This window comes from Panthera tigris, chromosome A3 (genome assembly GCF_018350195.1).
Source record: "Panthera tigris isolate Pti1 chromosome A3, P.tigris_Pti1_mat1.1, whole genome shotgun sequence".
Classification (NCBI taxonomy): domain Eukaryota; kingdom Metazoa; phylum Chordata; class Mammalia; order Carnivora; family Felidae; genus Panthera; species Panthera tigris.
In genome coordinates, this window is record NC_056662.1 from 42,688,868 (window position 1) to 42,705,840 (window position 16,973).

The window sequence follows — 16,973 nt, forward strand, 5'->3', positions numbered from 1 at the left end:
AATGAAGATACGAGACCCCTCGTTCACATATACTGAGGACTTCAAGATGCAGCAGCAGAACACTAAACCAAGGGGGGCTCTGTCCGGGGTGGTGGGGGCACGCTGCCTGCTCGGCGTTGCTGTGTGTCTGTATCTCCCTCCCCGCAGCCAGAAATTCGTGAGCTTTGGTCCGAGAGAGAGGCGAGAGATTTTCTTCTCCTTGGTGAAGGCCTCGCTTTCTGGAACCAGCGGAGAAACCGAGCAGGCTTTGGGCAGGGCCGTGATGGGGGCCCACGACTCCGGCTTCCCTTGGGAGCAGGGTGACGTGGGCTGACTTTCCCTCCCCACCACTGGAAGGTGGCAGGGTGAGAGGACAAGAGACAGGTTGCAACTTGGCTCCGGAGGCCACAAGAAGAGGCCCTTCTTCCTATGGCATTCCTGGAAAATTTGCCTCTGGTCCTGCATGCCACACATTCCCTGGCTTCCTGGCTGCTGAGGCTGGTGGGGATGTGGAGGCTCCAATCACCACCGGCTGATGACCAGCAGCGAGGCCTCCGAAACGGCAGAGCCTGCCACAGGTGCCCGGCCAGATTCTGTCAGTCGAGATGTGCAGGAATGGGGCTCGGGAAAACAGGAGTCAACTTCTCAGATTCTTGGTGATTCCATCTGGAGATTGAAACTGGGTTAAAACATGCCAGGGGTCTGGAGCCCATTGAAGGTACCCAAGTGACACTTGCTATTACCGTCATTATCATTTATCATCACTAATGTTCCCTCTCCTTGGGCAGAGCCAAGGCTCTCCTTGATTCTGTTATTCACTTCTGCGCCTCCCACATCCACTGAAGCTACTGGCTCAATGAACATTCAATAAATGTTCTTTTTTTTAAATGTTGAATTACAAAACATCTCCATAAAATCATCAGCAAAAGTACAACTATACTGATAAAGTAAAATGAGATCGTTCTAAGCATCTATATGGCTTTTCTAAAAAGATGATGAAGGTAGCAGGTTAACATGACCATGACATCCTGGCTGTTTTTTCAATCTTTTCAACAACTGGACCATGACTCAAAAGAAGAGACCCCAAGCTCCAAGGCTTGGGCACATTTTACAGCTGGGACTCAGCTACTATTTAATTTCTTAAAAAAAAAAAAAATGCTCCCTTTGGTTAGGGTGAAGTTTGCTTTGTTTTATGTAACTGAAAGCAAACAGACACCAGCTGGTTTTCCTGGAGAGGACCCAGGACGGCAAGCGTGGATGCTGGTTCCCATTCACTCCAGGCTGGAGGCCCCCAAACCAGCCTCGAGAGGCAGGCGTTTATGTGACCTTAAATCTCCAGGCTTCACCATTTAGTGACTCAGTCAATCCTGGCCGTGCAGTCTCGGGCACCACTTTCTCCACGGAGAGCTTGCTCCTTGTCAATAATCATGTGATAAAATTGTAAGAGAGAAGTGGAAGGCTGTGGCGCAGTAGTTAGAGAATGAGAGAATGCCATAGAGCTATCTGTCCCGGTGTACTTAATGTTAATTACATGTGTTTTTCATGCACACAGACTCTTCAGAAGGGAAAGGTGGGCAAGGTTTATGGAGTTTTATATATTCCGTGCTCCCCCCACATATTCCGGGCCAAGCAAGGCATTAGAATTTTCCTAATGTTCTTGCTCTAGATCCACTTAATTCCATTTGCAAGGTGGGGGGGGGGGCATGTTGTGTGCCTTCAGGTGATGTAGAAACTGAGACCGGGTTCTTGGGGTCTTCACTACGGGGTAAGTGAGTTGCCCAAGGTCACAGAGCTGGTTTGCAAGAACAAATTGATACTAAGATGCCCCTCATCTGCCAACGCCACGGGCAGTGATTCTTGATCCAGGGAGATTTTGTCCCCAAGGGAACACGTGGCAATGTGTGGGGATGGTTATGATTGTCACAGTCTGGAGGGATGGGAGAGCGCTACTGGCATCTGGTGGGTAGAGGCCAGAGACGCTGCTGAACTTCCTGCAATGCTCAAGACGGTCTCCGCTCCACCACGACAGCACAGAATTACCCACAATGTCAAGTGAAGAGAGTTAGAAACTCTGCAAGGTCAATAGAGAAAGTGATGGGGTGGGGAGCCTCTCTGACTCCTCTGTGTGTGCACACACGCGTGCATGTGTGTGTGTTTGTGTGTGGGGGTATGTTAAAAAGAAATACTAGGGGTGCCTGGCTGGCACCAGTTGGTAGAGCCAGTGACTCTTGATCGTGGGGTTGTAAGTTTGAGCCCCACGTTGTATGTAGAGATTACTTAATATCTTTAAAGAGAGAGAGAGAGAGAGAGAGAGAGAAATACTAGATCAGAGGCCAGAAGGGAGCATTAGAAGTATGCTAAGCTCTTGCTACTCAAAATGTTGTCCCTGGACCACCTCAGCTGGGAGCATGTTAGAAATGCAGACTCTTGGGGGGCCTGGGTGGCTCAGTTGGTTAAGCGTCTGACTTCGGCCCAGGTCACGATCTCAGTTTGTGGGTTCGAGCCCTGCGTAGGGCTCTGTGCTGACAGCTTGGAGCCTGGAGCCTGCTTCGGATTCTGTGTCTCCCTCTCTCTCTGCCCCTCCCCAGCTCATGCTCGCACTCTGTCTCTGTCAAAAATAAATAAACTTAAAAAAAAGAAATGCAGACTCTCAGGCCCCACTCCAGACTTAATTGTGTCAGAACCTCCCTTTTAACAACGTCCCAGGTGATTTATGGGCTCATTAAAGTTGAGAAAGGAAAGTTCTGGTTCACCCCAGGCTAGACAGCCCTCAATCCCATCCCGAGAGATGTGCATTTATCTCGGCCTCACATCTCACCAGGGGCCAGTCCCAGAATCCCCATCACCCTGGTCAGGGGTTCAGGGCCTGCCGTCATTCTCCCCCACATCTGACCTGTGCCCCTTCCTTTGATTTTCACGCGATTCCTAGTGTTGGAGAAGAGCACATCTGGGCCGGCTTATTATAACCTTTCCCATTTTTCTCCATGCCTCCCCCACTCCCCACAGGCCTACATCCTGTTGGGACAGTTCCTTCTGATGCACAAGAACGAAGCCGAGTTTCAGAAGTGGCTCATTTGCTGTTGCGGCGCCACCGAGTATGAGGCCCAGGAGAGTTCTAACTGTCTGAAGGAGTGGTGTTCCTGCTTCCTGTGAACACACGTCCCCTTGCTCTGATGCCTGGGTAAACAACATGTTCTGAACTGATACCCAGGCTTGGGGTCATTATTTTTTGTTCTTTTTTGTTAGTTTTTACTTTAGAGAGAGAGCGCAAGTAGGGGACAGGGGCAGAGGGAGAGAGAGAATCCTAAGCAGGCTCCCTGCTCAACGCAGAGCCTGATGCGGGGCTCGATCCCACGACCCTGGGATCATGACCTGAGCCAAAATTGAGAGTTGATGCTCAACCAGCTGAGCCACCCAGGTGCCCTACTTTTGTTTTTAACTTTAAGGATACACAGTCATTATACCAAGCAGTACAAGAATATATAAAAGAGAACAAACGAAAGACAAGTGATCCTCAAATTGACCACCTAAAAACAATGGTCATTCACCTTACATGAATATCATACCAAATATTTCAGCATATGGATTATTTTACGTTACTTTAAGTTTGAAGCCAGTGTATTGATTATCTATTGCTACATAGCAGAGGAACCCAAAGCATAGCAGCTTAAAACAAGCCATTTTATCTCACGCAGTTGTTTGGCTGGATGTTTCTGTCTCTGGGTCTTCCATGAGGGTGAAAACCGTCAGCTGGGCTGCAGTCAACTGAGGGCTTGACTGGGGCTGGAGAATCCACTTCTAAGATGTTGTACTCATGTGGCTGTCAACTGGAGTCCTCAGTTGCTCTTTAAATAGGCCTCTCTATGGGGCTACTCATGGAGTGGCATCTAACTTCCTCCAAAGCAGCTGACTCAAGAGGGAGTAAGAGGGCAAGCAGGAAGTGCAATGCCTTTTATGACCTTGTCTCTGATTCACACTATGTCACTTCTGTCTTATTCTATTTTTAGAAGCAAGTCATTAAGTCCTCAAGAGAAGAGAATTAAACTTTCTTGAAACACCAACTAATATGCAGACATATTTTTAAGAGCATTGTAGTCCGATTTCTGAGGTATAATTTATATTCAGGAAAACTTGCCCTTTTTAGGTGTGTAGTTCTGTGACTTTTGACAAATGCGTTGTCCCCAAACCACTACCAGAATCAAGATGGAGAGCACTTTCATCACCCCAAAGAGTTCCCTGGTACCTCCCCATAGTCATCCCTGTGGCCCTCCCCAGCCCCTGCCAACAAATGATCTGGTTTTTGTCCTCATAGTTTTGACATTTCCAGAAAGCCAAATAAATGTAATCACATAATATGTACCTTTTGTGTGACTGGCTTCTTTCACTTGGAATAATTCAGTTGAGATGAACCCATTAAACAGGCCTTTTAAATTCAAGAAAATGTTGGCAGGTGGTATTGGAGCCTGGCCCCATATGCTGTTGGCATTCACTGTTCTAGTACGGTCCAGTAACTTCCTTCAGTAAGCACCTGAGTACCCTTTGCCAGAGGGTATCTCTAGCTGCAGGAGTAGGGTCTACCCATGCACAGGGCAGGGAGGGAGTGCCAGGGAGTTAACACCCACTCATGGGTGGAAGCGGCAGTTAAATGCCTCGGCTTCCTTGCCCTTTGGATGGGACAGCTCTGAGGTGGTATCCCCCAGCTCCCCAGTGGGACTCAGCCAGTTGCTCACAGCGGCCCCCTGCCCTTTAACACCTCTGGCATTTGCTTTCTTTTCTTCCCTATATTGCTTTCCCACTCTACTGCCGGGGTTCCTTGGGATCACCCCTCATGAAATATTTAAATTTTAGTATCAGTCTTCTTCTGGAAGAACCCAACTTAAGACAAAAGTGCTAGAATTTAATTTTACTTGGACAGAAGAAAAAAAAAATGGAACTGAAAGAATTCTTGAACCGCACTGCATTTTTTTCTTCATTACTAGACATCATTTCTAAATCAATTTCTTCTGAGCATAAAGAATAATATGGGAGAAACAGTAACAGGGAGGTTAGTATCATTAAGTTTATTTTAAACTTTAATTTTCTATGTTAGATGGTGTGAATTCTCATTTAAAAAGTAATAAAAGTAAAAAGAAATTAGCACTCTTATTTCTTCCCTCTCATTTTTAAAAATAGGTTTTAGTATTATTTTTAACTTGTCAAGGTCTATAGCATTTACATTCTTCCCATAAGCATAATCCCTGCAGTTGCTTAGTCTTAGTTGTATATTTAAGAGGTTATAAATCCTTGTTGGTATAATTATTTTAAGAATTATAACTTTTGGAGCACCTGGTTGGCTCAGTCAGTTTAGCATCCAACCCTTGACCTTGGCTCAGGTCATGATCTCACAGTTTGTAAGATTGATGACCGCATCATGTTCTGTGCTGACAGCCTGCTTGGGATTCTCTCTCTCCCTCTCTCTCTGTCCCTCATCTGCTTGCTCTCTCTCTCTCTCAAAATAAAAATTAAAAAAAAACCTTTAAAAATCATAACTTTGTCACTCCTGAATTCTTTGTTCTGAAACATCTCTCTGTTGGTTGAGTTGGATGATTATATTAGTCAGAAGAGGTTAGATTATGCTGCTGTAACAAACAATCCCCCAAAGCTCAGTGATTTAGTCAACAAATCTTGATAATTCTTTTAGGCTTCATATCCAGTATATGCCATAACAAGGGCTCTGTCTGTTATAATCACTGTAAGAGTTAGGTAGATGGAGATTCTCTTTCAATACATGCTTCCATGAGTATCACAGCATCGGGAAGTTACCATGGTGGATTACACACTGTATTTCATATCCTCTACCTAGTGTGATCTATTCCACTTATGTTCACATTTCATTGGTCAAAACAAATCACATGGTCATACCTAACTCCAAAGGGTCATGGACTCTTCTGAACTCAGGAGCAGATTTGGTGACAGCACTAATCAAGAACACAGTCATCAGTTGGGTTCAATACTTTTTCCGTGGGTGCCTCACAGGTGTTACATTTCCTAAGTTCATAATATGATTGGGATATTTCCACTGAGGTCTGTTTAGCTCTTTCTAGCTCTGCTTCTCTAGCTATCCCCAAGAAGAGGTCAAGAAGAATTCCAGGTGAGCCAGCTGGCTGGCCCAAAGACTTAAACAACTCCATCTTGGAGTGCATGGGTGGTTCAGTTGGCTAAGTACCCAAGTCTTGATTTCAGCTCAGATCATGATCTCGGTTTGTGAGATCGAGTCCTGCACCAGGCTCTGCGCTGACATCATAGAGTCTGCTTGGGATTGTCTCTCTCCCTCTCTCTCTGCCCCTCCTCCCTCTCTCAAAAATAAATAAATAAACATTTAAATAAATAAATAAATATCTTCCTCTTCTAAGACCTCAGGTTCTGACTATCCAGAGCCCTTCCCTTGCTCCCTCCTGCACAGCCCACCATTGGATTAATTCTCTACTGAAATAGTCATGGGATTTAGAAGTCACTCATTTTCTTTTTTTTCAACGTTTTTTTTTTTATTTATTTATTTTTGGGACAGAGAGAGACAGAGCATGAACGGGGGAGAGGCAGAGAGAGAGGGCGACGCAGAATCGGAAACAGGCTCCAGGCTCCGAGCCATCAGCCCAGAGCCTGACGCGGGGCTTGAACTCACGGACCGCGAGATCGTGACCTGGCTGAAGTCGGACGCTTAACCGACTGCGCCACCCAGGCGCCCCAGAAGTCACTCATTTTCTAAGACAAGAGCTGGGTGGCTCTAGGGAAAGGAAAATGGGAAGTAGTCTTGTCCTTCATTCTATTTTCACACACTTCCCATATTGCTGAAATTTGTCCCTTTAATCAGGTTGATGTCTGGGATCATGTAGGAGAATTAGGGAGCTGAGAAACCTGAGGAGATGGTCTTCCAAGACTAAGCAGCCTCTACAAAGGGACCCTAGCACAGATATTGAAATTCAGAGTAGTTGTTCTCTGTGTAATGTAACTGGAGGGACACTGAGGATGAACCCTGCTCCCCACAATTTTCTCTACAGCCACTCATTCCCTTGTGTTGATTTTAGTCTTTCTCACAGATAAAATTACTGCCTTCAATTCTTCACTTCTCTCTGCAATTTTCCACCTTTGTCAGATGATTTTACGGTGCCTCTCACTAGAGGCAAAGTAACTCCCAGACTCTTGACTTAGACTTGGCCATGTGACTTACTCTGGCCAATGGTATGAGTCTGGAATGACAGCATGCCAGTTCTGAGATTCACTGTGCATTTCCACGTGCTCTCGCATGCCTCTGTCAACACCAAGAGAAGAGCTATCTCCTTGGATAACTGCTGCCTGCATCCTAGAATGAACCCCAGTGAAGCTGATCTGAGCCCAACTTGCAGCGAGGACCTGAGGCCAGCCAGACCTCCAGCTTGATGCAAAGCTGCCCATCAGAACCCACCCTGGATCAGCCAACCCTTAGCCAACTCAAGTGTGTGAGCGAAAATAAAGGATTGCTGTTCAAAGCCACTAATATTTGAGAAAGTTTGCTATGCAGAAGTATCTAACTGATACATTCCTTCCAGTCTAATGTGTCCTTACCCTGCCAAAGGGTGCTTTAGATGGAGTCCAGGGTGGGCAAAAGAATATTGTCTCTGAAGACAGCCAGACATGGGTGTGAATTCCAGCTCTGCCAATCAGCACCTTATCCTGGGTGAGCTACTTAACCTCTCTGAGCCTTGGTTTCTTCATCTGTAAAATAAGGGCAGGAAGGTAATTACCTTGCTTCAAAGGCTGGATTAATTGAAATAGTGTAGGTTAGGTACATGGTTCTTAATAGAAGCTCTGGCTCTGTTCTTAGGGTTCTCCTCTGAGTCTGATGTTCTGAGTGCTTGGTCATTATGATACTTGGGACAGAATTCATAGCTATGAGGTGGGAGGGAGCCCAGCTACCAGCTTATCTAATTCTGTTCCAGTAGACAAGTACAGGACACTGTATACCATACACTCTTTAGGGACCACACACTCTTTAATGAGTGGGTAAGAAAGGACAAATCAGATTATTTCAGATTTTGACTGCAATCTTATAGGGTCACATCAGCCCACTGATCCCCAAAGGCATGTTCAAGGACACTCAAGAGAGGTGAGCATGCGTGTATGTCCTCAGCCACGTCAAAGGCTCATCTTCTACTTGGCAGGACAGTTGTTCCAAAGATTTGGGAGAAGATTCATACCTAAGAACATTTACCAATTATGATGGATTTGACCAGCATCTTAAACAGAAGCCAAACCATCTGCAAGGAAGAGGGGTCAGATATTGACTCTTGTCCCCAAATCTGTAGTCTGAGGGTATCTGTGAATCAATAAATGATTTCAGTTAGTATTTGCAGAGCGTCTAAGGCTCTGAGCATGGTTAGGTGCTGAGGAAAGGCCAAGGGAATAAGCACAAGTTTCTCTGGCTTCAAGTAGCTTACAGCTTAACAAGAGATGATTAAGAGAAGGGGGAGAAAACAGCTAAGGTGTTAGCAGGTATATCTTAGCTTGCACCATCCCGGAAGTATCCCCTGATACAAGGGTCTTAGGGAAAGTAGTGTGTTCACGAATGTTCCCAGGAAATGTCAGTAGGGCAGTGGGCAGTGTGGCAGGAAGGGGAAAGAAGCCAAGAAAGGTGCTCCATCTCTAGCACTGTGGACAATGGGACCTCAGTCCTGCCCGGGAGCCAGCATAGGACATACATTCAGTCACCCCACCCTGGGGTAGCTAAACACCTGCTCCTATTAGCCATTTGTTGAGGACTGCTCCTGCAGGAAGTTAATCCCTCAGCTCTTGAACCTCCCATGTGGGGAAAGTGAACCTCATGAGAAGGAGGTCAGGCAGAGATGCAGGCACTGGCAGCTGGAAGCTGGGCCACTGTGTGCACTGAAGTGGTGAAGGTGAGGGCACACAGGGAGCAGGGCACCCGTAGCTTCTGCTAGGTGGTGGAGTAGGACAGGCCTGACTTTGAAAACAGAATCCATCCCTCACCACCTCTTGGAAGTCCTTTGGAAAGTCGCCCTGTCATCCTAGCTACCCATCTGTAAAATGATGATAATAATAGTATCTACTCAAGCACCAGGAAGATCAACATTCCTGGCACCTGATTAGAGCTTCATGCATGGTGGCTCTAAAAACCTAAGGTTTAAAATGTGCAGCACTGACTGTGTGTGGACAAAGGAGAGGAAGGGATGGATGAGAGTAGTCAGGGAAGTCTTCCAGGAAGAGGTGACATTTGAGCTTTAGTGTTAAAGGGGGAGGTCCGGATTGAATAATCTATGGACAGGGAAGGCGGTGGGGAGTGTGCAGGGGGAAGAAGGTGAGGGAGAAAGAGCTATGAGGGGAAACACAAACCCAACTGGCCCAGACAGAGTGAGTTGTGGTAACCTGTAGAGTCACTGCAGGCTCTCTGTCCTAGGAAAGTTAGTGCTCAGCAGCAGCCATTGGGGACTGGAACCCCATTGGTGCTTAACTCAGAATAGGGCAGCCCTGCTCCCTGCACCTGAGAAAGATCCTGTAGTAACTGGTTACTACAACCAACAACACTTTACTCTTCCTCATATCCACACCCTTCACACAACTTTGCAGCTCCTCCTGCCAAGAGGCAGTCTCCCTCCCTTCCTATTGGATCTGGACTAACCTCATGACTTGCTTTGGCCAAAAGAATATGGCGGATGTGACACCGTGACAGTTGTGAGCCTAGGTTTCTGCTTGCTCTCTTTTATGCCTGCGACGACCATGTGAACAAGCCTGTGCTAGCTTGCTAGAGGATGAGACACACATGGCCCAGCTGTCTCCATTGCCTCGGCCAACAGCTGGCCAAGAGCCAGCCATAGGAGTGAGGCCATCCTGGACCAGCCAACCCATCAGCTGACCTCAGATCCATGAGTGAGTCCAGCTGAGATTGGCCATGCCTGGCCCAGAGCTGGAAAAGCACCTAACTACCCCACAAACTCATATAAATAAACCCTATTGTTTTAAGCCACTATGTTTTGTGTATGCAGCTATAGCTAACTGCTAGAATTCCCACGTGAAGCTTCAGTGTGGAGCACCTCCAGGTATAAAGTGGGAAGCCCCACTTATTTTTTAGAGGGCACCCTGAGTGATATCCTGGTAATGGTGATGAGAGGGATCCCATGGCTCATACCAAAAGCCAAGCAACTGTGGTGGGGGCAGAGTGGGGAAATAATGGAAGCTAAACTTTGAACAGAGTATTTGGTAAAGAGTATGGCTCGGTGTGGAAGAATGTAAGATGAAACTATGACAATCTCAGAGGGCAAGACAAGAGTTGTCAATCGTGTGACCAGTTGTGGGAGGCCAGGGTGATTTACTCTGGGAAACTTCTGGAAGAATGCTGACTCGTGGAGATAAACCTTTTAGCAAGTGTTTTGGGAAATATGGGTATATATATGTATGTGTGTATATATGTGTGTGTGTATATGTGTTTATACATGCATATGTATGTATATATGTGAGTATATATCTATATACATAAGTATATGTGTATATACATGTATGTATATATGTGTACACACACATATATGTATGTGTATCTACACACATATGTGTATATGTATCTATATACATACATGTACACATGTGTATATGTGTGTTTGTGTATATAAATGTGTGTATACATGTATCTGTATATATGTGAGTGTATATGCATATATGTGTATATACATGAGTGTATATATGTGTGTGTGTGTGTGTGTGTGTATATATATATATATAATTTTTAATGTTTGCTGCTCTAAATACAGAAATGCAGAAATAAGAATGATTGACCGAACACACTGTACCAGCTACTTTGCTGTAGTACCCCAAGTCCTCCTGGGGTGAGCCAGGTACTTTCTCTGTCTTACAGATGAGAAAACTGAGGATCAAAGGATTCGAGTGCCATGGCCACATTGATGCTGCAAGTTGTTTCAGTCCAGGTCTGCGTGATGTTAAAACTGTGCCGGCTGCCTGCTGAGCCACCCTTGGGGACTGGGTGCCAGGGACAGATGGGCATTAGAAGGGATGAGGGAAACTGAGGAGAGAAGCGTGGGCTGAGGGCCTTGGGACACATTCTGTGCGGCCACTACCACCCCTGGAGCCTCCCATGTCACTGGCCTCACGTCACGAGCTGTCGCTCTAGGCAGGGGGGAAACTCCTCTTCAAATTCTTTGGCTTGGAGACTTGGAGACCCCCTTTCTCAACCCCCCTATTTTCTAATTCTCTCCCTTCTTTCCTAAGATCAAGTTCACCTTGGAGAAATATAAGTAAGTAGTTATCTTCATAGACCCATTCTTGCCTATTTCTCCCAGACGCTTCTTTGCTGTGCTGTGGTTTTTCCTCTACAGTCAAGTCTCTGGTTTGTTTTAAAGACAAACTTTATTGAACAAGCTATGCTGTTGTATTGCTTAACCTGGCCCAGTAACTGGATCTTTTTGGACCAGACTGAGGGGCCGCTGCGGCCGGCGCACTGGACAGTGCCACTGAATGAGTCTGGGAACCAGAGACAAATCACTTGACTTGCCTGTGCAGTGAGAATATATGATTCTCCTATCTCCCATCTTGGCTATAAAGAGAGCTCAAAAATAAACATAAAGGCATTTTGAACATAAAAGAAGGTAGGACACTGGACTGCAGTGTGATGGGTAGTCATTGCATTGTTTCGGTCTGGACAGCAGCTGCAGAGGGCTAATGGCAGCGGCGTCTCTTCAGATCACATGGTTTACACACATTCGTCGGTACCAGCTAGGTTGTGCTGTGACAAAAAAACAAAAAACAAAAAACAAAAAACACCACAAAGCTTCCCAAAGGAAGGTCCCACTCACCTCGCATGCCCATCTCGGGTCTGCTGGGAGCGCTCCGTGTTATCATGACTAGGAGCCAGGCTGACAGAGCAGCCCCCATCCTGAACGTTCAAAGTTTGCTTCAGCAGAAGGAGCCCTGGGGATGGCTCACGCGGGCAATTACATGCTCCAGCTCAGAAGTGACATGTCACTTTCACTAACAGTCGTTGGCCAGAACTAGTCATGTAGTCCCGCCCAATCCCAAAGGGGCCAGCAGCGCTGTCTGCTAGAAGAGGGGACAGTGGAAAAGTGGGGCAAACATCACACATCACTGCCATAGGAATCCTTGTCAGGAGGTGGGTGAGACTTGCAGAAAGTCCCCAAATAGGCTCTGTTCCGTGCCATACTTGTCCCTTTTCTTTGTCATTCTGCAAACTTGCTACCATCACTGAGATATAGGAGAAAAGTGATAACTTCCCTGCAAAAAAACTACCATCCAATATTTTATTTCCTTCCAGTCTTTCTCCAATGGCGTAGGTATACATTTGTTAATAACAGCTTTATTGAAATATATTTCACATATCATAAAATTCGCCCTTTTAAAGTGTACAATTCAGGGGTTTTTAGTATACTCACAGAATTGTGCAAACCATCACCACTATTTAATTTCAGAATATTTTTATCACCCCCTCAAAAGAAGCCCTGTTAGTAATTGACCATCACCCCCAGCCCCTCCTGCCCAGCCCCTGGAAATCATTAGTTTACTTTCTGTCTCTATGGACTTGCCTATTCTGAACATTTCAAGTAAATGGAATCATACAATATGCAGTCTTTGGCGACTAGCTTCTTTCACTTAGCATAATGTGTTCAAGGCTCATCCGTGTTGCAACATGTACATGTGTCCATAGTTACTGTGTCCATGAGTCTGTGTTTACCATGTACATGTGTACATTTTAAAAAACGAATTGAGATCCTATCAAACATCAGTTACCCTGTTTCTTTTATATGTCTTGTTTTCCCCCATCAGTCTTTGAAAAATAGTTTTTACCAGTTCTATAGCAATTCATCAAATTTATGTGCAATAATGTGTTGAATTGTGTCCCTAGTTTTGGACTTTCAGGTGTTTGCTGGATTTTTTCAGCATTATAAACAAAGCTTTTATGGGTAACTATATACTTTTTACTGAATGAATGAATGGAGCTGTAACTGTAAATATGGATAATATTTCTCATTCTTCCCTTAAGGAAGATGCTTAGAAACAAGTCTAAATGGGTGAAAAAACAGGGAGGTTTTTAGGACTTTTGATTCTTAATGCAAATGCTAGTTTCTAGAAGGCTAAATCAATCTGCTAAATGTGGCTTTGAGTTAGTTTGACCACATCTCACTCAGAGTAAAAGCAAATTCTTCACAGTGGCCCAGGAGACCCTACACAGCCCTCCCTGACTGCTTCTTCTCTGCCCACTGGCTCTCTCTACTCCAGCCACTCTGGCCTCCTTGTTGGCCCGTAAACACCCAGACCCACTTCCTAGCAGGGAGCTCAGTGACCTTGCAATGGCTGTTCCCTGTGCCTGGAATACCCTTCCCTGGTCTCTGCATAGCTCACTCACCTACTTCAAGGCTCTGCTTACAAAACACTTTCTCAGCCAGACTCTCTCGTTACACATGCTACCCCCTGGGTGCCTGAGTGGCTCAGTCAGTTAAGCATCAGACTTTTGATTTTGGTTCAGGTCACCATCTCATGGTTTATGAGATCGGGCCCCACATTGGGCTCTGCACTGACAGCACAGAGCCTGCTTGTGATTCTGTCTCCTTCTCTCTCAAAATAAACAAACATAAAAAAAATGCCACCCTCAGCATTCCCTATCTCCTCTACCAGCTTTAATTTTTCTCAGTAGCATTCATTGCCTTTTATTATACTGCATAATTTCGTTATTTCATTCGTTATTTCTTTTTTTAAAATTTTTTTTAACGTTTATTTAATTTTGAGAGAAAGAGAGCGTGAGGGGGAGAGGGACAGAGAGAGCAGGAGACACAGAATTGGACGCAGGCTCCAGGCTCTGAGCTGTCAGCACAGAGGCCGATGTGGGGCTCGAACTTGCAAACTGTGAGATCATGCCCTGAGCTGAAGTCGTATGCTCAACCGACTGAGCCACCCAGGTGCCCCTCATTCATTATTCCAACCCACAGAATCAACCGTTAGAACCTGGCCTGGTGCCGGGCCTTTCACTAACGGTGAGGTAGGCCTCAATAAATCTGCGTTGGCTTGTGCTGATGGCTCGCCCTAAGAGCCCTCCTTACAAACCCTGTGGCCCACCCAGCCCTTCTCGCTGGAGGCAGCTGCAGGCTCTGGTCTTTGAACCAAGTCCTAGTTGGCGGTTCCTCCTTGACTCAGCTCTGGAGCAAACTCGACAGGTGGCTGCCTCCAAGACGGTTTGTTCCGCCCTACAGTGAAACCTGGAAGAGGTTGACCCTGATAGATAAGCCCGCTTGTGACTGGGCAGAACAAAGATTTGTTTCCGGAAGGAGGGCAGACCTTCTCAGGGCCCACCCAGCAAAGAGCCCACCAGTGGCCCAGCCAGCCTGTGGCCCCTGAGCTGCTTCTGGGACACACGGAGCACTGGGACTGCACTAGCATTTCCCAGGGAGCAGGCTTTCCGTGCCAAGGAGGGAGGGTGGCCACAGGCCTCCACAGAGAGGGCGGTTTCTGCACAGCCCACACTGCCACAGTGGGGGTCAGGAGGGGAAAACCCACGGGAAGCCAAGAAGCTGGGAAATCCCTTCTCTGGCCCTGTCTGGCCAAGCAGCAGGGAGTCCTCAGGAGCCTCCCATCATGGGACATTTCCGGCCAGCCTCCTGGGGTTTGCACTGTAAGGCAGAAGATCAAAATTCTCAAACCCACACAGCAGTGTTTTTAAAGGGTCCATAAGTTAATGGACAAATGACCCATATTTAATAGTCTTAGAGTTAGGCCTGCGTCAAGGAAGCAAATTCAGAACCAGAGCCCTTCCTAAGTCACCTCCACCAGCAGGCAGGCCCACCTCAAGGCCCAAAGAGCTTTCCCTCCTAATTCGCCCTCCCCAGGCCCCTGGGGACACAGCCACTGGGGGGGAGGGGGGCACCCACTACTGGCTCAGAGCATTTCTGGATTCGTCCATCAGAAAGGCTACCAATGCCCAAAATGTTTTCTTGTTCTCAACATGGCGAATCTCTGTCTTCTGAAAGTCCGTTTGAATTTTAGGAAGAATGAAGTTATTTAGAGCAAAGTCTTATGAATATGATGGGTGATCAAGTTATGCAACATGATCTTTTACAGAATTTTTTGGTCAAGTGTAATAGACACACAGAGAGGTGCACAAGTCATAAACTAGCCGCTCGGAGAGTTTTCAGAAATAGAATACCACCAGGTGACCACCGCCCAGATCAACAACAGAATATTGCCACCAGCTCAGAGGCCCCTCATGCCCCTTTTAAGCAGGTTTACCTCCCCTATATCTGTCGTGCTGACATCAAGTGCAGACGTTGTTTAGGCTATTCTTGAACTTGATATAATGGGTATCTGCCATATGTACACTTCTGTGCCCAGCTCTTTCCGTGCTACGTGGGATTCACGTGTGCTATTCATGTATGGTTCACGTATAATATTGCAGCTACACAGCAATGGCTGCTGTGTAGTACTTCATTGTACAAATAGACTAATTTGTTTATTAACTATTGCAAATAATACTACTGAGAACATTCTTGTACATGTCTTTTCAGGAGTTGCCAGAAATCTAGATTTTCACGTGAGGTCTCCCAACTTTTTAATGTTGTAACAAATTCAAAGAGTTTGAAAGACACTGTGCAGGGCAAAGCATGTTGGTAACTGTAATCTGCCTTCCAGTGAGGAATTTGCTACCGCTGGTGAGCTAAACAATGCTTAGAGAGCCCAGCCACGATCGGAGGATGAAGGAAGGGGAGGAAGGTTTCAGAAAAGTGTGATCCCTGAGTGGGGTCTCAAGAAGGAGAAGCCTGGGAAGAAGGTGGGGAAAGAAGAGGAAGGGAATTTCAGGCAGAGGAAGAGGTAACAGGCTGACCCATGCGGGGGGAATAACAAGAGATCCTTGGAGTTTGGGGCCATGGTGTATCTGGAGTGTGGGGATGGCGACTTCTCCGCAAAGATGAGAGTGTCAATGACAGTCCACTATATGCCAGGCACAGTATTAAGCACCCATGTGCATTTTTCATTGCATTGTCATAACAGACGTTAGAATCATTGTTTGCTTTGTATATGGAGAGAATAAGACACAGAGAGGTTAAGTTATTTGCCCAAAGTCACACAGCCAGTAAGTGGAGGAGCTTGGACATGGAGCCTCATTGCAGCTAAGGTGAGGTGGGGCCAAATCAGGCAATACCTCATGTGTTACTCCTGCATCTTTGAATTTATTCTGACCTTGATGGGAGACTCTGGAAGGTTTAAGCAGGGAGGCCATGTCACTATGACCACGGCACAGAGAAGGCAGAGAGAGGGAAGGTGGGATCGGAGGTGATTGCAGGAATCCAGGTAAGAAATGGCAAGGTCTCAGCTAGGACAGTGTTAGGGCATGAAACCTAGGAGAGAGATTTAGGAGATATTCTGTAAGCCACTGCCCTCCTTCCCAGGACTTGGGGACTGATTGGAGGTGGAGGAGTGGAGTGGAGCAAGAAACAGGTTTGTAGGAGAAGCTGACAAGTTCTATTCTGGACACATTGAACTGGAGGTGTCTGTGCAGTGTCTGAGGGCCAAAGTCTCATAAGCTAATGGCCCTGTGGTTCTGGAGTCAGGAAGAAAACTGGGGCAAGAGATGAGCCTTGGGGGTCACCAGGATACAGGTTGAAGGCACAGGTGGAGGAGAGGATGGCGAGAAAAGAATAGAAGGTGGGACATAAGTGGGGGGAACTGCAAGGGTTTAAGAGCAAGAGGGTGTAGAGGGACACACTCAGACAACCAAGAAGGAGCAGTCAGAGGTATGGTGGGGACATTGCAAGAATAGTTCCATAGGCCATCGAGAGAGGAGAGAAGGTCCAAAAGGCAGCATCAATTCTTCAGAGGCCAAGCAAGAAAATTACCAACAAGTGCCCATGAGGTATGGTCACAAGGACACCACTGGTAATCTTAGTGGGGTCTCTTCATTGGGGACTCCCACAGGAAGATTGGGGTGCCCTAGGGAGGGAAGAGGAGGTGAA

At 46.4% G+C, this 16,973-nt stretch overlaps 1 protein-coding gene across 2 annotated transcripts in view; it reads left to right on the forward strand.

Moving 5' to 3' along the window:
- Positions 1-3,185, forward strand: part of BANF2 (BANF family member 2) — a 35,846-nt gene extending 32,661 nt beyond the window's left edge. For both annotated transcript variants that reach the window (XM_042980948.1, XM_007096535.3), the window contains one exon: positions 2,986-3,185. In XM_042980948.1, the coding sequence (XP_042836882.1) occupies positions 2,986-3,132 (147 nt within the window). In that variant the 3' untranslated portion in view covers positions 3,133-3,185. The remainder of the gene's footprint in view (positions 1-2,985) is intronic.
- The last annotated feature ends 13,788 nt before the right edge of the window (positions 3,186-16,973 follow it).